The sequence below is a fragment of the Saccopteryx bilineata genome, chromosome 4, assembly GCF_036850765.1.
Source record: "Saccopteryx bilineata isolate mSacBil1 chromosome 4, mSacBil1_pri_phased_curated, whole genome shotgun sequence".
Classification (NCBI taxonomy): Eukaryota; Metazoa; Chordata; class Mammalia; order Chiroptera; family Emballonuridae; genus Saccopteryx; species Saccopteryx bilineata.
This window is the reverse complement of record NC_089493.1, coordinates 53,002,666-53,027,504: the sequence shown is the minus strand read 5'-3', so window position 1 is coordinate 53,027,504 and position 24,839 is coordinate 53,002,666. Positions and strand designations below refer to the sequence as shown.

Sequence of the window (24,839 nt, the reverse complement as noted above, 5' to 3'; positions counted from 1 at the left end):
TAAAAATTTCCCTTATGAGTTTGAGACTGCCAGAATGCCTTCATCTCCAAGTGGCATTTTTTCCTAAAAGAGGTTCATTTTTTTACTTGTATAGGTCCTGCATAAAATATTATAAACAAAATCCTCTTGATGAGCGACACATTTTTCAGCTGCCAGTCAGACCAACTGCTGTAAAACACTTATATCAAAGGTAAGCGGTTTAATAATTAGATTGTATTTTAAGTCCCATCATGATTCTAGGCAGTTTCAGCGTCTGTTCCATGAGGACCTCATGACCTAGAGCTGCTTCTCCTCGGAAACCGTAACCATCTTGCCGCCCTCTGGCCACAGTCTGATAGTTGTCCCTGTGCCATACCTTTTGTCTACTTTCTTTCCACCATTGAGCCTTTGGTCCTTCATTTTTCTCTCAATTTGTAATTCCTTTGCTGAACAGGGTGGAAAGTAGAGCCAGAAAGGAAATGACAGATTGGAGAAAAGAGTGATCAGGGTAATGGCAGCCAAGGCGAAGGGATGGCGGTGGGAGTGCGGGAAAGGTTTGGAGTTGGGAAGGCAGAGGACTGTGAGGCTAAGACGGCCGCTTGGCCATTCGCACGGACACTGAGTTTGTCTCAAATGATGGTCTCCCCTCAGCGTAGAATTCTAAAGTCACTCTATTTATACCCTCCCGCCATTTAGCTCCCTCTTATTGAAACCCCAGCACTCCCATGAAACTGCTCTGGAAAGTCATCAGTGGCCTTCTAATCGCCAGATCCAGTAGACACTTTCCAGAAAAATAGTGTTTTTAGCTCCTTATGTGATTAGCTGCCCACCAATTCTTTCTCTTTCAGTAAGCATTTCTAGGCAGTTCAGCACTGAATACAATTGCTTTCTTGAACTTCTTCCCTTCTTTCATTTCTGTAACATTGCATTCTGGCTTAATGTTAATTCTACCTGTCTGGTCTACCTCCAAGACTGAGAATAGTTCTCTATCAAGTTCTTCTTCCTCTGCCTGATTTTTATATGTGAGTTTTCACCAGAACTCTATTCTCTGCCCTCTTTTCTTCTTACTTTCTATCTTGTCTGGGTAATTATTTCATACTCAAGTCTTCAGTTCCTCTGGGCTAATCATAATTCATAACCCATATCTCCAGCTTCTCCTGAGCTTCAGACCCATGTTTCTAGATGCCTATCAGATGTGAATCCCCAACTTCAGTGCCTTATAGGTAGGTAGTTTAAATTCTAGAGTCTGAGATTTAGAACTGTGACCTCTTCATCTTAGTGCTTATCACGTAAGACTTCACTAAGTTACTATAGAAGGAAGAAAATAACTAGTTTTTTCCCCCTTTGATTTTTTTTTTTTTCCTTAGTGAGAAGCCACAGAAATGGAGAGTAGAAATAAATAGTGGTCAGAAAAGGGTGAAAACAGTTTGGCAACTGAGTGACAGTCTACCGGTAGACCATCTGAATTGCCACAAACCTGGTAAATATGTTTTGTAATCTATTTAGAGAAATGTAAAATAAAAATAAAATTGTACTGGTAGATATCATTATTATAGCACTTGTGCCCAATTTAAAATAATTTTCTTATACTTTCCATGTAAAACAAACATTTATTTTGAAAATCTATGGAAGAATGCTTTTCCTCATTATCCTGGATAAGGGAACTTTTATTGAAAGAGATCAAGCAAGAGACATAGGAGTAAAAATAGGTTCAAAGATTGAAATGGCATACTCACACACTTTTTTTTTTAATTCAGTGAGTAAAGGGGAGGCAGAGACAGATTCCTACATGTGCCCCAACTGGGATCCACCTGGAAAGCCCACTAGGCAGCCATACTCTGCCTATCTGGGGCATTGCTCTGTTGCTCAGCAACTGAGCTCTTCTTAGTGCCTGAGGTAGAGGCCATGGAACCATGCTTAGTGTCTGGGGCCAACTTGCTCCAATCAAGCCATGGCTAAAGGAGGGGGAGAGAGAGAGAGAAGTGAGAGGGGGAAGGGTAGAGAAGCAGATGGGTGCTTTGCCTGTGTGCCCTGACCAGGAATCGAACCTGGGACATCTACATGCTGGATTGACACTCTACCACTGAGCCAACCGACTAGGGCCCATACTCACACTTTTGTGCACTGTTTAAAATTGTGATGTTTCTGCTTGAATGTGTTTTCTGTTTCTGGAATAGGGTTGAGTTTCTAGAATTCTGTCAAAGATGGTTTACATTAGTCAAACAATATATTTTAGCCCCTGGTGTAATTATCTTGTCCACCAATTCTTCCTCCTCCATTAAGCACCTATAAAACTGTTCTTTTCACACATGTGGATTATATGGTGCTGTCGTCTTTTACTTGTATAGGTCTTAAATGGCTGCATTCACATATTGCAAGGATTATCCAAAATCAGATCTGGTGGTTGTAAGACAAAAATCCAAGAAAATTTCAAAGACCTACAGTTGGCCCTGGCTGGGTAGCTCATTTAGTTAGATTATTGTCCTGATAAGCCACGGTTGCAGGTTCAGTCCCTGGTCAGGGATGTGACATACAAGAATCAACCAATGAATACATAAATGAGTAGATCAACATATCAGTGTTTCTCTCCTTTTAATCAATAAAAAAAATTTTTTAAGTCTAAAGTTAACTACTGGGAATACAGATAGTTCTATTTAAGTGATTGATACTTTGCAAAATTATTTCCAGAATATGTTTGTTCTCCTCAAAACATATCTTAATTCAAACATAATGGAAACTTCTCTCAACTAGAATGGAAACTTCTCTGTTTATATGGCTGAACTGTATAAGTCCTAAAGAAACTGAAAGAAATTTTTTGAAAATCATTCATTAAAATCATACTGTCTTTTCTAAGTGTGATATAAAACATGGAGGCTATATAAAAGATTGAAAATCAACTATATATAAAAATAGAAAAATTTCTGCATGGCCAAAAATATTGGAGGCAGAACAACAGACAAATGATAAACTAAGAAAAGAAATTGACAGCCCAAATTCTGAAAAGGGGCTATATTCCCTTGTAAAAAAAAATTCAAATCAGTAAGAAAAATATAACTCATTAGAAAAATGATCAAGTAATATGAAGTTTACCAGTAAAGAGATTCAACTATCATTTAAAAAATAAAATGTGCTTAACAAATATAATTAGATAAATAGGAATTTATGTTACATGTTATGTCATATACCATCTTTCACCTGTCAGTTTAGTAAAGATCAAAAATTTTGTTGTCACTGTGCTGACAAGGACACAGGGGAACAGGCAGTCAACTTCACACATTGCTGTTTGGAGTGTAAAATTGCCCAGCTTCTTTGGAGGGCGATATCCACCAAGATTTTACAAGAATATATTTTTTGGCCCAGCAGTTTCTTTAATAGGACTTTATTCCACACACACAAGCAGATGTGCAAAAAGACTTATGAATGTAGTTATTAGTTGCAGTATTGTTTACAGTAGCAAAACATTGGAGAAAACATGGAGCCTGGGGCACAGAAAAAGGTCTGGAATGAAATAGCCAAATTCCCGAGGTGTGGAATGGTGAGGGCAGGGGTGGTTCTCCACTTTGGCTGAACATTATCATCATCTGGGGGGCGGGGGTGAAGTTCTTATAGCCAGGCCCAGTACTGGTAAATCCGAGCCTCTGCAAGTAGAGTCTGGAAATCAGTAATATTTAAAGTTCTCCAGGTGATGCCATTGTGCAACTTAAACTTGAGAACCACCAGTTAAACATTTTATTTTATCTACATATGTTATTTCAGGTGGTTTTTTTTTAAAGATATGTATTACTTTTATGCTTGAAAAGAAAGTTTTAAAGACATGAACGTATGTGATGAATTTTTGAAAAAAGCTGTTTTAAAATTTTATTACATAAAGATTAAATCTCTATTACAAGGAAATTCATGCAAGATTAAACATCTTTTTTCTTTTTTTTTTTTTTGCATTTTTCTGAAGCTGGAAACAGGGAAAGACAGTCAGACAGACTCCCGCATGCGCCCGACCGGGATCCACCCGGCACGCCCACCATGGGGCGACGCTCTGCCCACCAGGGGGCGATGCTCTGCCTATCCTGGGCGTCGCCATGTTGCGACCAGAGCCACTCTAGCACCTGAGGCAGAGGCCACAGAGCCATCCCCAGCGCCCGGGCCATCTTTGCTCCAATGGAGCCTTGGCTGCGGGAGGGGAAGAGAGAGACAGAGAGGAAGGCACGGCGGAGGGGTGGAGAAGCAAATGGGCGCTTCTCCTGTGTGCCCTGGCCGGGAATCGAACCCGGGTCCTCCGCACGCTAGGCTGCCGCTCTACTGCTGAGCCAACCGGCCAGGGCCTAAACATCTTTTTTCAATGATGCTGAATAAAGAAAGTATACTGAATGTATCTTTCAGAGTCTTTTGGATGCAATTCACTTAAAAAAAAAAGAGTGAAAGTAATTTTAAATGTTAGAGTTAAAACAGCCTGACCAGGCAGTGGTGCAGCGGATAGAGTGTTGGACTGGGATGTGAAGGACCCAGGTTCAAGACCCCGAAGTCACCAGCTTGAGCGCAGGCTCATCTGGCTTGAGCAAAAAGCTCATCAGCTTAGACCCAAGGTCGCTGGCTTGAGCAAGGGGTTACTCGGTCTGCTGAGGGCCCGCAGTTAAGGCACATATGAGAAAGCAATCAATGGACAACTAAGGTGTCAAAACGAAAAACTTAATGATTGATGCTTTTTATCTCTCATCGTTCCTGTGTGTCTGTCCCTGTCTGTCCCTCTCTCTGGCTCTCTCTCTCTATCCCTGTAAAAAAAACAAACAACAATTTACTAATTGTTCCAGTGACTCCTTTTATGAAAACAAAAATTTTTAATGAAATTGTATGTTTATGTGCTTAGAAACACACTCAAACTTTATTTTTGCTTGGCTATTATAACCTCTTCTACCCATTATGTATTCTTGATGTGTTTTTCCAGAAATTATTCAGTGACCTTTGGCCTAAAACAAGATGCGTTGTTGGAGGACCACATTTACATTCAAAGAAAGCTCTAAATATAAATATTAAAGCCCAATAATGACTTTTTTTTTTAACTCAGTGAGAGGAGGGGAGGTAGAGACAGACTCCCACATGCACCCCAATTGGGATCCACCTGGCAAGCACACTAGGGAGCCATGTGCTGCCCATCAGGCGCATTCCTCCGATGCTCAGCAACTGAGCTCTTCTTAGCGCCTGATGCAGAGGCCATGGAGCCATCCTCAGCACCCAGGCCAACTTGCTTCAATTGAGCCATGACTGCAGGAGGGGAAGAGAAAGAGAGAGAAGGAAGAGGGGGAAGGATGGAGAAGCAGATAGGCACTTCTGTGTGCTCTGACTGGGAATCAAATCTGGGACTTCCACACACTGGGCTGACGCTCTACCACTGAGCCAACCAGCCAGGGCCATAATGATTTATTTTTTGTCATAGAACATATGCATTTAAAAAATTAGACTTTATATTTCATTGAACACTTTGGTCGAGTACTAGCTTTTCAAGATACCTAGTGGTAAGATACTCTTAAATAAAACAATATAAAAAGGAGGAAGACTTAAAGAGAGAAAAATGTACCTTTATCTGTCATGGGAAGAAAGAATAATGATTTGGAGTTAATGGTGGGGGGAAGTGTCCAGTAGAGTGCTGCTCACCCAGTGGGTGTTCAGCAAATGATTGTTAATGGTGATAATATGAAAGCCAAAATATTGACCCACAGGGATGTAGACATAATGTCATCTAAATTTTTTTTAAAATTTTCCATTGATTTGAGAGAGAGAGAAAGAGAAAGAAAGAAGCATCAACTCATTCCAGTTAGTTGTTCCATTTAGTTGTGTAGTCATTGGTCACTTCTTGTGTGTGTGCTGACCAGGGATCAAACCCACAACCTTGGTTCGCTGGGATGACAGGTACTATATCCACTGAGCAACCCAGCCAGGGCCTAAATGTTAATTGTATCATTTATTTTTAAATACAACAGACATCAGGAGAAAAAAATGAATGTGTCTAGTCCTAAGACCACAAATCCTAAGTAGAATACGTTTTCTGAAATACATGTTTTTTTTTGTTTGTTTTTTTTTAATCTTTTTTTTTTTTTTAATAAATTTTTATTAATGGTAATGGGATGACATTAATAAATCAGGGTACATATATTCAAAGAAAACATGTCTAGGTTATTTTGTCATTAAATTATGTTGCATACCCCTCGCCCAAAGTCAGATTGTCCTCCACCACCCTCTATCTAGTTCTCTGTGCCCCTCCCCCTCCCCCTAACTCTCTCCCTCCCTCCCTCCCATGTCCTCCCTCCCCCCAGCCCTGGTAACCACCACACTCTTGTCCATGTCTCTTAGTCTCATTTTTATGTTCCACCAATGTATGGAATCATGTAGTTCTCGTTTTTTTCTGATTTACTTATTTCACTCCTTATAATGTTATCAAGATCCCACCATTTTGCTGTAAATGATCTGATGTCATCATTTCTTATGGCTGAGTAGTATTCCATAGTGTATATGTGCCACATCTTCTTTATCCAGTCTTCTATTGAAGGGCTTTTTGGTTGTTTCCATGTCTTGGCCACTGTGAACAGTGCTGCAATGAACATGGGGCTACATGTGTCTTCACGTATCAATGTTTCTGAGGTTTTGGGGTATATACCCAGTAGAGGGATTGCTGGGTCATAAGGTAGTTCTATTTGCAGTTTTTTGAGGAACCACCATACTTTCCTCCATAATGGTTGTACTACTTTACATTCCCACCAACAGTGAATGAGGGTTCCTTTTTCTCCACAGCCTCTCCAACATTTGCTATTACCCGTCTTGTTGATAATAGCTAATCTAACAGGAGTGAGGTGGTATCTCATTGTAGTTTTGATTTGCACTGAAATACATGTTAAGATTGGAAAAAATGGTGTAACTGTAGTAGATGAAGCAAAAAAATAATAAAGCAAATTTAAAATATATAATTAAAACAATCTGCTGTATATTTTAATTTATTTAGTCATGTTTTCAGTGCACTAAGAGGGCTTACTATTTAAAGGAATTGTCCTTGCTCATTTTTATCTAACAAATTTTCTTAAATAAGAAGACACATCATTCAGGCTACCCCTCTATTGTGAAATTCAGCGGTATCCATGGTAGAAAAACCAGCAGGGTAGTGAACAATTCTGATCTCGTTGTCTTTCTGGTTACAGATTTTTCTGAATTAACATTGAACAGTAGCCTGGAAGAAAGGCTGTCCTTTACCAACATTGTTACCTGCAGCCAGGTGCACTTCAAGTGAAGTGTACTGGTGGGGTTCTCTCTCAGGTAGTATGTTCACTCTTTGTTCTCTGAATACTTTGTAATGTGTTAAATACCTTATGTTTGAGATCTTTCTACCACATCAGTGCTGACTTACTACATTAGGAATATGGATTTCTTATCAGTAATTACAGAAAGGCTTACCAGATGTTACTGAGCAGGGCAAATCTTTAATTTCCTTTCTGCCTCCCATAGTCAACCTAATAGATCATTTTAATCCTGAAACCAGAGAAACAAAAACAATTTTTTTTGAGTAGTAATATCTTTGTATTTCAAATGTGTTTGATTTCAAAAATATTTATGGAGGAGAAAAACCCTGAACAAGTATATCAATTTGACATTGAAAACAGACTTTAAAAGCAATTTTGCCCGAGCCCAATTGTAGGACTAAGCCCCACGTATAAATACCATTTTAAAAATGTTTATTTGAGATAGTAACCAACCAAAAGGATTAATATAATAGCATTTTCTACTATCATAATGTTTTTGTGTTTCAGAAACATTAAATAGAATCAAATAATGAGTAAAATGCCTGATATTATTCCTTTTTAAGCTGTATTTTGTCCTCAGATAAATTAACTGATTTTAGTATAGTTAAGAATAAGATAAACCCTTATTTTAAAAAACAAAATATCTATTCACAGAAAAGACATATAAATTAATTATATTTCTTCGAGGTATCTCATTAAGTGAAGTGAATTGAAATTAGGAAAGTGTATGTGCTCATTTGATTGGTTCCCACCTAAGCTTTCCCCTGGCCACCCTATAAGATTTACAAACTACTAGGATTGCTATCTATAGATGATTGATTCTATCCATCGTGTGAGACAGCGCTGAGATGGCATTCATTCCTACGTTAAAATGATGTCTCCAGAGAGATTTAAAAATGAAAAAAACATTTCTGTCGTAAAAGTCTATACACTGTGATCCCTTTTTGCAAAATGAAAATAGGTGCATAGTATACAACAAAATATTAACTTTGAGATGGCTAAGATGACAGGTGATTTTTATTTATTAAATGCTTATTTTTATTTCCCAATTTTTAAATTCCAATATAAGCCCAAAAAAGAAAAAAATATTACAGAGCCTGAAAGAGAAATGTCCGTAAGTCTTTGAAGCAGAAAATGGAGGAAGATCTGAGATTCTCTCTGGAAGAGGACGCTACAAAATGGGCAGCCCTGTGTCAGCCCTGGCTGGGCAGGAGGAGCACCAGGAGGACCGCAGTGATGAGCACGCAGAGGGAGCAGACCGTGGGCACCACGATTTCTGTCGCCATCTGCATGTGACTTAGCAAAGGCTCTGAAATGGGAGAGAGAACACCACCATGAAAGGAACGTGATCATTTTAGCAAGTATGGTTTCATCCTGAAAGCTTTAACTGTATTGGAAAATCTTGGAAAGTGGCATCACACTTTCTAATTATTCTCACTTGCTATAAAAGTTAGATGTTATAAAAAATTATGTGAGGGCTTTGGAAAATATTTCCAAAAATATAGGATAAAGAATGCCTAAATTTGGTTCTTTCACAGACTGTAATAAAGTCTAAATGTGTATTAATACTCATGCTTACCATAATTAATCTCAGAATATTAGCAGCTATATCCCACGGGTTCTATAATTTCCACCACAGGGATTTGTGAAAGAAAAATTCTTGGGAAATATCTCCAACCTTTCAAAAATGTTATTGTGTATCCTAAGAGGTATAAAAGTTTCTATATTGAAATTGGTTGGTTGGAGCATCAAACCAAAACGCTGAGGTTGCCAGTTCAATCCCTGATCAGGGCACATACAGGAACAGAGTGATGTTCCTGTCTCTTTCCCTTCCTCTGTTGGTAAAATAAATAAATAAAATCTTTTTTAAAAGAAATAAATTTTGTGTGGTAATTCTTTGTAGTTAGGTAGTAGTACTGAAGAAATAACTCTTAAGCATATTTCATGTACATGAATATATTGATAGTAGTGGACACAGATGCAGTACCTGCCTTTGAGTATGTGCCAGGCACCCTGGTTACCAAGATAAATAAGGCACAGGCCCTCCTACTATGGAGTTCATAGACTCAACAATAAATTCTCCATCACATCTGTACGTGATAGAAGTTTATTTTAGTTTAATGGAAATATATCCTTAATATCTGTTTATTTAGATGTGGGAAGGGGGTTAGGCACAGAGGTATATTGGCCTATAAAAAAAGCTGAATTGGTTGGGTTTGTTTTAACACTTTCTACCTCTGATACCACAGTTAAGATGTATTTTTTAAAACATGAAGTATAGCCTGACCTGTGGTGGCGCAGTGGAAAGCGCCGACCTGGAATGCTGAGGTCGCTGGTTCAAAACCCTGGGCTTGACTGGTCAAGGCACATATGGGAGTGCCTTGCTGCTCCTCCCCTTCTCTCTCTCTTTCTCTCTCTCTCTCTCTCTCTCTCTCTCTCTCTCTGCCTCTCTCTCTCTCCTCCTCTAAAATGAATTAATAAATTTTTTAAAAATATGGAGTGTATTTATTAAAAAGAAACAAAAAAAAAAAAACCCATGAAGTATATGTCTCTGCCCTTATAGGGAGACAAAAACAAAACCCAAAGAAATAAATAAGTGTCAGCATTTCTTGATGCATAGTTACATCTTTATTATTCTACATCTCAGAGCTTTTTAGATCCCATTGCTAAAGAAATGCTGACTTCTATGAGGTCAGGGACCTTGTTTTGTTCATTGTTATATCCCTAGATCTTTAAACTAACTAAAAGTAAGTGCTTAACAATTACTTGCTAAATGCCTGACCAGGCAGTGGCGCAGTAGATAGAGCGCTGAGGATCCAGGTTCAAAACCCTGAGGTTGCCAGCTTGAGCGCAGGCTCATCCAGCTTAAGTGCAGGCGCACTAGCTTGAGCATGGGATCATAGACATGATCCCATGGTTACTGGCTTGGATCCCAAGGTCACTGGCTTGAGCAAGGGGTCATGGGTTCAGCTGGAGCCTCCTGGTCAAGGCACATATGAGAAAGCAATCAATGAACAACTAAGATGCTACAACTATGAGTTGATGCTTCTCATCTTCCTGTCTGTCCATCCCTATCTCTCTTGCTAATGCCCCCCCCCAAAAAAAAAACAATTACTTGCTGAAAAAGTGAATATAATATCTTGAATATTCTTTCACTTATTTTTTCATTTGGTGTAATGGTTGAATTTTCCCCTCCTTCCACAAGCTCTCTATAAAGTAGTAGATTTATAAGTTTACAGTATGATTCAGGAAGAATAAGAATGGGGTGGAGAAAATATTTCTCTTTCTGATAGGTTTTTAAAGTATTTTAAATGCTTATACAATAGAAATTTGAAATTGCTTCAAAATAAAGACCATTTTTAATAATGTGATTTTAGAAGATTGGGTTAGGGTAGGTCCACATTTTGAGATTTTGGTAATATCATTATCTATATAATTATGTGGTTTATCTTTTTAAAAAGATTTTATTAACTGATTCTAGAGAGAGGAGAGAGAGAAAGGGGGAAGGAACAGGAAGCACCAACTCTCAATTGCTTCTCACATGTGCCTTGACTGGGCAAGCCCAGTTTTTGAACCAGCAACCTCAGCTTTCCAGATCAACACTTTATCCACTGCACCAACACAGGTCAGGCTATGTGGTTTAATTATCAAAGTGAAGAATTAAAATATACTCACCTGCAGCAAGCATCTGGTTGTTGATAGAGCAAGTTTCCAAGGCTTTGAAGTACCAACTTTCTACCTAATAAAAAGCCACTTGGTAATTAATGTTTTTAATCTGTTTGTAGATTAAATTAGTATTTATTGAACACCTATGCTGTGAGGGGGTAAAAAACAGTCTTTGTTCTTGAGGAGCCTGATAGCTATCAGTCACTGCTTCCATGTATAGTCTCACTGGGGTCATGCTAAAACAATGTTGGTAAATAAGTGAAGTTTATTATTTTTAATAAGACATTCTAAAGTACAATTTCTATCTGCTGTCATTGGGTATAGCAACATAGCTGATAGAAAAAAATTGTATGTTATTGATAATGTTTGGTTTTAGCCCTGGCCGGTTGGCTCAGCTGTAGAGCGTCGGCCTAGCGTGCGGAGGACCCGGGTTCGATTCCCGGCCAGGGCACACAGGAGAAGCGCCCATTTGCTTCTCCACCCCTCCGCCGCGCTTTCCCTTCTGTCTCTCTCTTCCCCTCCCGCAGCCAAGGCTCCATTGGAGCAAAGATGGCCCGGGCGCTGGGGATGGCTCTGTGGCCTCTGCCTCAGGCGCTAGAGTGGCTCTGGTCGCAACATGGCGACGCCCAGGATGGGCAGAGCATCGCCCCCTGGTGGGCAGAGCATCGCCCCTGGTGGGCGTGCCGGGTGGATCCCGGTCGGGCGCATGCGGGAGTCTGTCTGACTGTCTCTCCCTGTTTCTGTTTCCAGCTTCAGAAAAATGAAAAAAAAAAAAAAAAAAAAAGTTTGGTTTTAAAAGATCGTTACATTCAATTATTTTTATTTATTTATTTATTTTTCTTTCTGTATTTTTCTGAAGCCGGAAACAGGGAGAGACAGACAGACTCCCGCATGCACCCGACCGGGATCCACCCGGCACGCCCACCAGGGGGCGACACTCTGCCCCTCCGGGGCGTCGCTCTGCCATGACCAGAGCCACTGTAGCACCTGGGGCAGAGGCTGAGGAGCCATCCCCAGTGCCCGAGCCATCCCCAGTGCCCGGGCCATCTTTGCTCCACTGGAGCCTCGGCTGCGGGAGGGGAAGAGAGACAGAGAGGAAGGAGAGGGGGAGGGGTGGAGAAGCAGATGGGCACTTCTCCTGTGTGCCCTGGCCGGGAATCGAACCTGGGATCCCTGCATGCCAGGCCGACGCTTTACCACTGAGCCAACCGGCCAGGGCCACATTCAATTATTTTTAATCTCATTTTGGAACCAGTACATTTGTATGACTGCCATTTGGTGGGAGAAGAAATGAAAATGATATGTTCGTTATATATTTGATTTACTTTTTATGTATCTTGAAGAATTGGCAATATTTGTTTACATTAAAATACATTTAGAATATCATTTAACTTAAAGTCTTTGTTGACTAATACAATTTAAAGCATTACTGTAGTCTGCCTTTAATATTCTGCATATTTGGATTGAATTTTAAGGTGTGCTTACTCTGTTCTAAGCAAATGAGCAAAGAGCTTATGTGAGTGTAAGTTAGGGTCAGAGACAAAGGGCCATGCTCCCCCACACCCTGTCCTCTTTCATGAAGGAAAGGGGAGAGAGGTGCTTGCCAAACTCTGTGCACCCCAGCTACCCAGCTCCTGTGCGCCCCAGCTACCCAGCTCCTGTGTGCCCCAGCTACCCAGCTCCTGTGCACCCCAGCTACCTAGCTCCTCTAAAATCCAGAATGAGTAACATGGATAATTAGTCCTACCTCTCTTGCATTGGGAAAGCCATTGGCAGTGATAATCTTCTTATAATATTGAACTGAAGCCTTTGGATACCGCGGCTTATTTCTGTTGTTAAATTCGACATAATAGAATCCATATCTATCTGAGTATCCTTTCTCCCATTCAAATTTATCCAGCAGAGACCAGGAAGTATACCCTCTTACGTTAGCACCATCTTTTATAGCTGCAAAGACATTTTATTCTGTGTTTAATATATTTCATTTACTTTGAAAAATAATATTGTGATGATAATCTTAATCTATTTCATTTATGAGCTTTAGAAACAAGTTTTAGTGAATCATGTGCATTATCAAATTCTGTTTAAGTTAATAGAAAAATATGTGAGACAGTCTTGGTTTATATCTCACCTTTTAGCATTTCATTTATATATCCTTTAAGGTATTGAATTCTCCACTCGTCACATAACTGAGTACAGTGTAATTTTTGAGAAGCTCCATTTTCCATCACGTATATGGGAGGATCACCATATTGAGTCTGAAAGTGAGTCATAGTAGTGAATATCTTTAAAAATCCAGCTTACAGGTGGGTTTCTGAGTCTGAGGTCCATATAGACACACATGTTCAAGCCTGCCATATTTTACTTGAGTGTTGAGTTAGGTAAAAACCAGTTTACGTGTTTATTTAGAGATGAATACAGGCAGGAGGCAAGTTCATGTGAAAGAATACATTTCTCAGGAAACAGCATTATTGTAGAGAAAATGGACTTCAGGTCTTGTTCTTCCCCACATACCCTATTTCAGGTGAGAAGGGCAGCAAAATAACTTAATGTAGGATAAGACTTTTAGCTACAGTTCTATACAGGGGGTCCTCTGGTTATGACACAGTTCCGTTCCTATGACAGTGATGTAACCTGAATTTTGGTGTAAGTTGAAACACACCGTAGCCTAACACAAACGGACACCTGCACTTTTAACAGTCCAAAATGGCAAAGGGAAGCGTACGGGGCATGTCAGCTAACTCACTCATGCCACATTACTGTGTACTTTTCCTCCGCGCACAACCAAACTAGTTTGCCCACTAGTCGTTAAGTACAACGCTAATGGCGTAAGCCGAAACACTCATGTCTCAATTTTTTTAAGTTTTTATGGGAGTGAGCCTCGTAAACTAACCATTGTATGTTGAGACTGTTGTAACTTGAGGACCGCCTATACATTGAAATACTTAGAGTAGGCATTAGTCTGTAAGGTCTGTATCTATTAGCCTCTGAAGTTTGAGTAACTGGGTTTATTTTGTTCTATTAACTTTAAAAGTAAGTACCTGCACTTAAAGCTCTCAGACCGTGAATTCAGGTGATAAATGCGTCTTAAATAGCTTCATGTCATAATCACCTGAGCAAAGTTGAGGAGCCTCCTAAATCCCCATGGCACAGAAAATAGCCACTGAGACCCTAGATCAGGCCAGTTTGGGTCAACCAGTTCTACTAAGTCACGATCGTTCTGGTAACTGGGCCCTTGGCGGGAGGAGTAGTTCCTTTCTGTGATGTACCGAGTTGTAAAATGACCTAGTCCTAGGAAATCCGAAGTGCCTTTAATGTAGCTCTTTTCCTGGAGTGAGAACACGGGTAATCTCGACATATCCAGGCCTTGCTCTGCACTCTTTCTTCCTGTTGAGAGAGAAAAAGAGAATTTAACAAAGTTTTACCTTCTCACAATCATTTCATGTACCATGATGAAACTGACATGTTGACATAAAACCTGCTATCCAAATCCTGGGCTTTGGGATTCATTTGTATGGAAAATGTAACCTTAGCTTTTCAAACTGGAATTTTGACGTTTGAATACTATCCAAAAATTTAAAAGTTTATATTATTTAAAAGTAATACTTTAAAAGATTTTTCAGTAAGTGGTATGTGGACAAGTATGTAGCCATCTGAAAAATAGTAAAGTTGGATTCCTATATTATTTCTCCCATTAAAAACTGGTAATTTGGGGGGAAAAACTGGTAGTTTTGGTTGCCTTTGGGAAGGGAACTAGGCCACTGTGGGCTGGGGTCATATGGTCACGTTCATGCATCGGTGTAGGGTAAGCTGGTACACCTCTGTATTGGGAAGTTTTGTCCTAACTTGTAAAATTATAAAAGTATATGTCCTTTCACTGATCAATTACAAATCTGTTTATCCTACATTTTACTCACACATATAAAAAGATGTATGTACAAGGATCTTCATTGTAGATCGAGTAGCAAAAGGTTAGAAACAATCTAAATGTCTATCAGGAGAGACTGGTTAAATAAATGATTGGATATCCATCAGTACAACACAGCAGCCATTAGAATGCATGAGGCAGTACTTTGTATACCAATATGGAAAGAACGCCAAGACGCTTGTTTAAATGAAACAAAGATGCAGGGCATTGCCCATAATAACAAGTATGATGAGTACCACCTAGCAGCGGTACTTTTGCTCACCCTTGTACAGCTCGTGACTGGAAGCGTGCTTCCTCCTGGGGAGGATAGGAGCACTGGGCGGGGGAGAACAGAAGCTTGACTTTAAAAAATTTGAAACATGCATGTCTTTATATAATCTATGCAAAAACAGTTTTAAATAAATAACATTTTTATGAGTTGATATAAAATATAACCATAAAAATGTTTACACAGAGGCTATTAATTTAAGTAAATGAAAAGATTGGTCCTGGCTGGGTAGCTCAGTTGGTCAGAGTGTTTTCCCTATACACCAAGGTTGTGGGTTTGATCCCTGGTCAGGGCACATACAAGACTCAGCCAATGAATGTGTAAATGAGTGCAACAACAAATCAATGTTTCTCTCTGTCTCCCTTTCTTTCTCTCTAAAATCAATCAAATAAATAAAAGTTTGTGTTATTAAATAACTTTAAACTATTAGCTTGTTATTATTTTCTTTTTTAAAATATTTTTTTATTGATTTTACAGAGGGGGGGAGGAATGAGAAGTATCAACTCATAGTTGCTTCACTTTAGTTGTTCATTGATTGCTTGTCGTATGTACATACCTTGACCAGATAAGGTCAGGGTTTCAAACCAGTGACCTCAGCATTCCTGCTTGATGCTCTATCCACTCTGCCACCACAGGTTAGGCAGTTTGTTATTACTTTCAGCTACATTTAGTAACAAGAAAAACCACAAGTTATAGACACTATACTGTCTTAAAACAATAGCCACTCACCACATGTGGCTATTGGAATATGGCTAGTGTGACTACATCTTTAATTCAGTTACACTGAAGGACTAAATTTTTAATTTAAGAGACAGATGGCTACAGGCTGCCATTAGATAGCACAGATATACATACATTATATATCTGTATAGTGTATTTCTGTACATATCATTATATATCTGTGTGTATATATATATACACACATTATTCATAACATTTCCATCATCACCAAAAGTTGTATTGATCAGCACTGGTCTAGAATTACTTTTGTTCATGTTTATTGTGAATAAAAGGGTGCTTGAGATGCCTGGACGTAATCTGTGAACAAGATTTCAAGCAGATGCTTTCATTACTAAAGAAAATATCAACTGCTTGGAGAGCCCTCCTTTCCACATTGTGCAAAGGACAGCTTCAGCCCAGTTTCTACCTGAGTTATCACAGAGTTGGAGTTAGCGGGGTTTAAGCCCAAGGACTGCTCTGACAAATAATCAATTGTCTTTTACTGCAATCTTGTTGTGGCTCCTGCACTAGCCCCCGAGGTCCCGAGAGAGTGAAGGGTGGGATGTGCCTGCAGGAGGGGGCACTGTCTGCTCAGGAGGGCTTTTTCCTGTGCATCTTGAGATCATTCCCAAGATTTTGAGTGTATGTGTGCAGATGTGTCATGGAACTGGTTATTGCCAAAAGATTTTTAGACATTTTGTCTAATAGTTCATTTTCAGATGATGAAACTGCCACCCAAGGTGGTGAAGCACCTTGGCCAGTCACTGGCTGGTTAGTGGCAGAGCTGGAATTAGTTAAGTATGATAAATGGTGCTTTAGAAAGTGGAAGATTTGAAATGGTGACAGTTCTCAAACACCCAGGACAGCCTTGTTGCCTGAGATTGTAACTTATTTCAATGCCATCCTAGTCTATCTCTTTTTTTTTTTAAGTGGGGTATGGGCTGACACCTCTAAATCACACAGAGCTAATATGTTCCGATTCCTATGGCCAGACATTGCTGGTTGCCTGGCCAGTGGTCCCATGCCTGTCTCTTCCTTGCCCTCTTCAAAGGCACCATATCCTTTATGGGAGTCCTGGCCCCTCCCCAGCCTCTGAGGTCCCAGTCCGTGGTCCAGGGCACTCCCAGGCATGTGATTCTGGCCCTTGAGGCACAAAGGGAAGGTAGGTTTGGGTAGTAGCTGTTTCCTGGGAAGATTTTCCTTGTTCTTAAAAATGTGTGACAGCTATTTTTTTTTCTCTGTCCCTGGGTGTTGATGTATAAAATGTGATCCCTGGAGCTGCTGCAGCTATCTTGTGGTCACAGAGAGCAGTTGGTGCCAGAAGGAAAAGATGGGGCGAGCCTGAGTCCTCACAGACATCCCTGAGGGCTGGGTCAGCCTAGCCCTGGATCATCCTTTCCTGGACTCGAGTGAGATGATACATTTCCTATTATCCAAGTGACTTTTTTTTTTTTTTTTTGACAGAGACAGAGTCAGAGAGGGACAGATAGGGCAGACAGACAGAAAGGGTGAGAGATGAGAAGCATCAGTTCTTCGTTACAGCACCTTAGTCATTCATCGATTGCTTTCTTATATGTGCCTTGACCGGGAAGGGGGTTAAAGCGGAGCAAGTGACCCTTTGCTCAAGCCAGCGACCTTAGGCTCAAGCCAGTGACCATGGGGTCATGTGTATGATCCCATGCTCAAGCCAGCGACCCCTCGCTCAAGCTGGTGAGCCCACACTCAAGCCAGACGAGCCCGTGCTCAAGCTGGTGATCTCGGGGTTTAAAACCTGGGTCCTTTGCATCCCAGTCCGACACTCTTTCCACTGCGCCACTGCCTGGTCAGGCCCAAGTGACTTTAATTGGAGTTTTCTGGTATGTGGCACTTAAACGTAACCAAACTGACATAGCCATGTGATCTTTACCTATTTTTATTCTCTGAAACTGGAAACCAGAGCTGGAAAGTATTTCTCAAGTGACAGAACTAGCAATAGAACTGATAACCACCGATTATGGTGACTTTGATCACTCTCTTCTGCTTCACTGCAGTTAAAATGGGGTGGAATGGGGAGGAAAGGACAGGACAGCAGAACACAGAAGAGAGCAGCCCAGGCAATGGCTAAATTTTTCTTCTGGTCTGAACTTCTTGGGATTTCCCCCCCCACACACACACACACACATACACACCCCTAATTCAAAGAACCAGTTCTCAGTTCTTTGGGGGCTAGGTTATCCCTTAGTGCCTAAGCCAAGGCCAGTGTGCTCTTCTACACCCCCACCCAGCCTTTTGGTCACTTCACGTGAGTTCAATACCGTTGCTGTTGCATCTGGAGTTTAAAAATGGGTCTTGACTCACCAATACGCTCCTTCATGACCTGGGGGTAGTCACCAGCATAAATGGGGTTGGCAAACCAGCCCAGGCAGAACTGTAGGTATCTCTCGGCAGCTTCAATGTCCTTGGAATTACTAACGTCCACTGGTTCCCCCCAATCACAATTTAGTGAAATCCCTACCAGCCCTGATTGGTAGGAAAAGAAAGAGAAAGGGGTGGCAGTTAGGAATGACACCCCTTGTCCGGGCCCTTGTCTGTTCTTGGCATGTGCGGGGTGAAGCTCACCTCGCTGCTTGCTGCGCCACGTGTTGTTATAAGAATGCCAGGCTTGGGCGTGAGCCTGAAAGAGGAAGGAATTCATCGGCGGTGTCTGACCTGTCCATTTCTCTCCTCCCTTCCAGGCTGAAGTGGCCTTTCCCTCCTAACTAGAGATCCAGGTGGAGTCTCATCGTGTTCATGAGTCTACCCTTGATTGTCCCAATGCATGGTCTCCCATCCTCTGACCTCCAGAGGCCCTTATTTTCTTCGTATGATAGAGAAACTTGGTCTAAATTTGGCATAATCACATAAACCACCACTTGGTGTTATTATTTCTAAGATTTTTGCTAAAGCGTCTTATGTTCCTGATGGACTCTGGAATACGTAGGCAGTACTTCACCCGTAATGAGCTCAGGAAGCTAGGAAAAGGCCCAGCATCTGGAGCAATCTGGAGAAATGGGATTCAAAATGTGCCAGCCTACCCTCTCTCCATATTCTCTACCAGTGACCCGCTGATGTCTTTAGAGCTCTGCCCTTTAAATATTCGGTTTAAAAAACCATAAGCCCAATGTGGAAAGAGAAAGTTCCCCCCCCCAACATGAATTTGAGGGTCTGGTATGTCAGCCAGTGGTCCCCTGTCTTCCTGTTTGATCAGTGTCCACCTTCTGCTCAGAGTCCATTGGGACCTTCCATCATGCCTCATGTCCCTGCTCCTGAGTCATCATCACCTGTACTCACATGTGTGTCCTGTAATGTGACCCAGGTGCCTTCCTCCCTTCTCAGCCCTTTCCAGTAGCCTGTAACCATGGTGAGTCTCCCTCGATAACTCTGAATGTCTCCTTCACTTTGACTCCCTAACTGAGCTTGATTTTCCCGGAAGACCACCTCCCCCGAAACCTTTCCCAGCAGAGGCCATTTTCCCCATGCCCCACACACCTTAGGGTAGTGTCTGCCTTGCTCTTTACTGCAGTTTCTAGACCGTTTCTCCTTCCTCTTTCACAAACCCTAGGGCTTTTGAAGTCCATGCCATCAGGGGAGCGCTCTGAACTTCTTCCTCCTGTCCTTCACCCCCTCCAGTTACCTCTGCTCATTCACCGAAGATTTTAGCTCCTAGTTCAGTCATTCCCCCACCCCATCACCCTTCCATGCAAGACAGTTTAGACCTAGAGGTGACAAGGTTTCACATGCATGTGCTCCATCCTTGGCGAGATTGGAAGCCCTAGAGAACAGCCACTATAGATCATCTCAGCAACAGTGTCCATTAGAGAGCGATGACAGGACACTCCCTCAGAAGTCCTCATGGAAGGAAGGTGGACGGTGTAGAAACGCGATGGAATATGTGGCCTCTGAGGCAGAGCCGCAGAGGACTGAGCTCAGGCTCGGGCCTGGGGGCATGCTGAGCTGACACTGGGGCTCGTCTCTCCACATTGAACCTAGACTTCGCTCCCAGAAGGATCCGCCTTACCTTGATGATGTGGTGTGCTGCCTTGTACAGCCCTGTGCCATGGAGCTGCAGGCCTGGTGCGTGGTGGCCCGTCTCGTAGCCTTTTTCTGCCATTGTCTACAGGGATGGCAAGTGGGGACCAAAGGACCCGTGAGAAGTGGCAGGGTACACTGCAGCCTGGGAAGTGGGTGTTCTCACCTGGAGAGGGGCCTTGCTTACCCGAGGGTCACTGAAAGTGACCCAGTGCTTCACCCGGTCCCCAAAGGCCTCAAAGCACAGATTGGCATAATCACTGAAGTAGTTGGTCATGCTCACGTTCTGCCACCCGCCATACTCGACCTGGAGCAGCTGTGGACAGAGGAGTGGAGAGAGAAGCCGGTCCCCCAGGGCTCTGTCCTCAGAAAAGACTTTTGGAACTGATTGGCTAAGTTCATGGGAGAAACATGGGTGACAGTAGCAAAGACACGGGATGTTGAACATTAAAATTTGAAGATGGTGGCAGGTATGAACAATAAACCAATGTAAATATGGCGATAAACCGAGTGGCATACCTTATACAAACAAGACAGAGGGTACAGAGAAGGTTTGAGACTCGTAATTAAAAGGAACTTGATAAAGTAAATATTTAAGAAAATTTGCCGAGGGAAAGAGGTCTGATCATGAGGAAAGAATCTTGAATATAAATTCTGAAGAAATAAGATACTGAGTGTGAAAGCTCTGGTTAGGATTCTGAGGGCTGTGCAGACGTCAGAAAGCTCAGAGAAGCCTGTTGTGAGAGTGGGTGCTGCTTTCTTCAGCAGAAGGCTCTTTCCAGAGAAAAGGCATCGGCTCACGTGTTCCCAAGGTTATAATTTCATCACTGGTATCTACCAAGCTCTCCTTGGTGGGTTTGAGGAGATACTAAAGGGGTAGGTAAGTGAAGGCGATCAACCAAGGAAGAATCTGGGAGGTGTTTCCATTTCATCCGCCTAAAGCCCACTCTCTGCCCCCAGCCCAGCCTAGAGGCCTCTGGTGACTCCCCCTCCCACGGAACAAAGCCCTGTCACCTTAGCTCAGTAGTTGAGATTTTCAGTTACTCCTCAGTCTCTATCCTCCCCCTCCTGCCTGCTCCCCACACTCGACCTGCTCACTCCCCCAGCCGCTCCCTGCCTCCTCATTATGCTCCCTCCACCCGGAACACCCCTTCTTCCCACCTTATGTCCCCCCCTTCCAAAGCGCTGATCAGACTCTGTCTTCTCCCAGCACCTCCCTGAAGCCATGCTTGGATGCTCTGACCTCCTGCCATCCTGTGTCACAGAGAGTTACATACATGGCTCCTCTCCTGGCTAGGCTGTGATCTCTGTGGGGCCTTGTTGCATGAATGAAAAAAAAAAAATTGCTTGACTAGTGATGCCTGACAGTGATTTTCCTAGGCATGCTGAGACTTCATGGGGATTGCTGGGGGGGGGGGGGGGGCGGGGGAGTGGGAGGGGGCTCAAACAAGCTGGGGAAAAGGCTAAACAAACTTGTTAATTATACCGGGTCATCAGCTCTTTCTCAAAAGATGTTTTCTTCTTTATAGTTTGATTTGTTGTTATTAGGACAAATATTTTGGAAAATATCAAAACCCGTATTTATCAGTTATTTACAAACACCAGTGAAACCAGTGTGGCCTCCCCGCCATGGGAGAGTCAGGGAGATCTCTTCTTCATTCTGTCTCTGCCCTGACCGTGGCTGCCCCAGGTCCCCAGATCAGGCTTCCTCCTGCTGGGCCGAGCTCCCCATGGGGCTCTGAGCCTGCACAGCCCTCACCTGCGGGAGGTCCCAGTGGTGCAAGGTCACAATGGGGGTGATGTTGCTCTTCAGAAGGGCATCGATGAAGTCACTGTAGAATTTGATTCCCTTCTCATTCACCTGGTCACCTGAAGGTGAGATAGAAAGGGCTTGACAAGAAAGGGTCGTGGCATTGGCCTTCTGAAACGCAGCATTCACAGGCCTGGAGGTACCTCGGTCCATCAGCACTTGGGCCTCAGAGGGTGGTGTAGATACTCCTGGGAGCCCAGCTACCTGCAGAGCCTGTGTGAGCTGCTGCCCAAAGAAAACTTGTCCATGGTCCCCTCCCCTGGACTCTGATGTCCTCGCAATGCCAGCATACCCTAAAGGGGCCTCACTTGGGCTGGGGAGGGGGTGCCCTAAGCTTACCTCGGACACCAGTGGGTAGAAGCCGGGGCCAAGACAGAGAGAATCGATAATGGTTCACGTGCAGCTCCTTCAGCAGAAGGATGTCCTCCTGGGCAGACAGGGTGGGAAGCAGGGCAGGGTCACCTGCAACCCTGGGCTGGGCAGGTAGGGGTCACACTAGGGGCCTCCAGGCCAAGGCTTACTCATGTCCATACCACTATGGGTTTGAGGAAGCAGCTGGTTCCTCATCTATATGATAGGTGCAATACCACCTGCCCCCACCTGTTCCTGGTAATATGCCAAGAGTCAAAATAAATGCAGGATTTTGGGGTGCTTTGAGGTCATCAGGATATTCTTAATAAACTTGGGTGATGAATTCCCCAAAAAGTCAATCCAAAGAGGAAAGTGGGTGCTGAGCAGAGGAACTGAGGACAAGCTGGTCCCATTCCCCCCCCCCCAGGGGGCCTATTTACATGCAGGGCTCAGGGATTCAGGCCACTGTGGCCTATAGGCCCTGGGTCATGGCATCAACCTTTCCGCTACCCATCACTTAGGTACCCACCAAGGCCCTGGCTCAGGTTGGGCCCTGCTTTCATTTCCTCCTACATCTACCTTCCCACACCTTGCGCGCGCATACACACACACACACACACACACACACACACACACACACACACCAGTGCCCAGTGCCCCCCCGGCCCTGCCCCCTTTGGTGGGGCATGTTTACCAGAGCACTGGGTTGACGCTGTCATCTGGACTCCCCCAGTATGTCACTCCCCACCTCTCAGCAAGCTGCTTGCGCAAACACCCTTCCCCACACACACACACACACACCCTTCACTCACCTGGACCTTGTAGTAGCCATTACAGGCCACATCTGCTGTCTCATCCCCAAGCACCTTCCCTTTCCCGCCGAGTGTGAAGGCATCCCAGATGCTGGGTCCTTTCCCATCCTGGTCCCAAGCACCCTCTGTCTGGAAGGCAGAACTGCCCACACCCCAGGAGAATCCTGCAAGTAGAGACCCCAAGCTGGATTCTGGGCGCTGCCACTCCCTGCCCAGTGCTGGGACAATGGGCTATGCCTCTCGGGCCACAGGGCGGGGCCCTCCCCGGCAGCCAGCCCCTGTCTATCTAGATATGAGGGGGGTGGGGGAATGGAGGAAGACATGATGCATTAAAAACTTTTTTTTTGTACAATGTTAGCTCTGATTAGAATACTATCTATATGGTAACTTAAAATAATCTGTTAGGAACGTCTTTTACTTTAGAACAACTACGTGGAGTTATTTTCCACATTCTACCTGTCAGGAAGCTAAAACACCAAACTCCTTGGCAAGCCAACCATGGTGGGCAAGCCGACAGACACATGGACAGACCAACAGAGGAATGGACGTACCAAGTGGGAAGGTTCCATAGTAGAAGGAGGCCTCTTCTGAGAATCCCTTCCTGATGGCACCCAGCTTGGACACCAGCAATAGCACCCACAAAAGGGTGACAACTGGCACTGGCTTCATGGCACCTGGCCCTCCCCCATTCCTGGAAAAGCACACCTGACAGGTATAGGCCCATCCCGTCAGGGCTGGGGGACCAGACCCCAGCTTGGGGCAAAGGCCACCAGGGGAGGAGGACAGGAGGAGGTGGGGTGGTGCTGGCTCTGCTGAGGGCAGCTGACCCGTGGCTGTGCTGGGACCCCCAGCAGGGGGTGGGCACCAGGTATAATTCCTGTGTGGAACACTAAGGAGGAGATGAACGCTGGGCTTTGGGAGCTCTGGGTCTGAAGGGGAAGGCTCCAAACCAGCCCCATTCCCTGTGTGATAGGGGAGACCCGCCCATACCCTGTGAGAGACCACAGTCTAATGGTCAGAAACTACCTCTGCCTTAGAGAAGCTCCAGTCTGAGGGGGGAGGCGGGACAACCACAGAGCCATGTAGCACCCGTACCTACACTGGTGCGTGCAGAGAGATAGACGTCCCTCTCCCCAAGCATGGGACTGTGAGCAGGGTCGCCACCCTGGGGCCTCCAGTCCTGAGGGCCAGGGCAATTCCTTCCCTCTGGGGTCCCCTCTCCAGTGCCAGCTTAGCCAGCTTACCTAGGATTGTTCCTGATCTCAGACACCCCCACAGTAGTATCTCGTGGCCAGAAGGCTCTCAGACTGGCCCCCAGGGCTCATGCTGTCCCCTGAGAGTGGAGCCCACAGTGTGCAGAAGGCTCTGGTTGGGGGTGTGGCCAGTGGCCTAACCCCTGTACAAAGAGCTTGCAATAGCCCCATTCAGTGGGGTGGGCAGGAATGCTGAGCTGGCCAGTGGGGCCTGAGTCAGCAGCTGGGCAGCTTGGCCCTGGGTCCAGGGGAGTCCAGTCAGCCCCCTTCCAGGACAGAGAGGCAGCGGCCCAGATACCCTAACCCTGATGTGCCACACTTTAGCCTGCGAAGCTTCAGTAGGGATATCAAATTGGGGATCAGTGTGTGTGGCCATCTGTCTCTGTGTCTCCCCCTCCCCGCTGCCAGAGAGAATTCACTGTAGATAGTAAAGTTGGATTTTCCACCTTGCCTTCCTTTCTTTGGACCCCTCATTTATTCCTTCACTCGCTCATTCAACGAGGACTCTGTGCTAGGACCGTCTTCCATGGAGGCTCAGCACCTCCCTCTCCCAGCGTAGCTGCCTAGTCTCCTGCTGGAACTTCCTCCCCTCTCTCCTCCGGCAGTTAGTTCCCTTTACCTCACTCAGCCTGCATTCTTTTTGCCTTTAGCTGACCTTCATTGCGGCTCTCTCAGCTGGGAGGGGCTTACTCCTTTGTAGTTCATTTCTTTCTATTTATCCTTCA

At 43.8% G+C, this 24,839-nt stretch overlaps 2 protein-coding genes across 4 annotated transcripts in view; one reads left to right on the top strand and one right to left on the bottom strand.

Annotated features, from left to right (window-relative positions):
• Nucleotides 1-8,464, top strand: part of ZWILCH (zwilch kinetochore protein) — a 40,001-nt gene extending 31,537 nt beyond the window's left edge. For both annotated transcript variants that reach the window (XM_066273305.1, XM_066273306.1), the window contains 4 exons: nucleotides 95-190; nucleotides 1,347-1,459; nucleotides 7,161-7,275; nucleotides 8,329-8,464. In XM_066273305.1, coding sequence (XP_066129402.1) covers nucleotides 95-190; nucleotides 1,347-1,459; nucleotides 7,161-7,249 — 298 coding nt within the window. In that variant the 3' untranslated portion in view covers nucleotides 7,250-7,275; nucleotides 8,329-8,464. The remainder of the gene's footprint in view (nucleotides 1-94; nucleotides 191-1,346; nucleotides 1,460-7,160; nucleotides 7,276-8,328) is intronic.
• LCTL (lactase like) lies at nucleotides 8,259-24,226 on the bottom strand. Of its 2 annotated transcripts, none has more exons than XM_066273309.1 (14): nucleotides 24,106-24,226; nucleotides 23,413-23,566; nucleotides 22,862-23,025; nucleotides 22,038-22,125; nucleotides 21,648-21,757; nucleotides 20,076-20,204; nucleotides 19,878-19,973; nucleotides 18,440-18,494; nucleotides 18,179-18,340; nucleotides 14,038-14,312; nucleotides 13,057-13,183; nucleotides 12,673-12,872; nucleotides 10,935-10,998; nucleotides 8,259-8,568 (listed from the first exon to the last, which is right to left on the bottom strand). In XM_066273309.1, the coding sequence occupies exons 2-14, from the start codon at nucleotides 23,528-23,530 to the stop codon at nucleotides 8,453-8,455; spliced, it is 1,704 nt and encodes a 567-aa protein (XP_066129406.1). In that variant the 5' UTR covers nucleotides 23,531-23,566; nucleotides 24,106-24,226; the 3' UTR covers nucleotides 8,259-8,452. The 2 variants fall into 2 exon arrangements, with proteins under 2 accessions (XP_066129406.1, XP_066129404.1); XM_066273307.1 differs by having other exon boundaries at nucleotides 23,413-23,552.
• Between the last annotated feature and the right edge of the window lie 613 nt (nucleotides 24,227-24,839).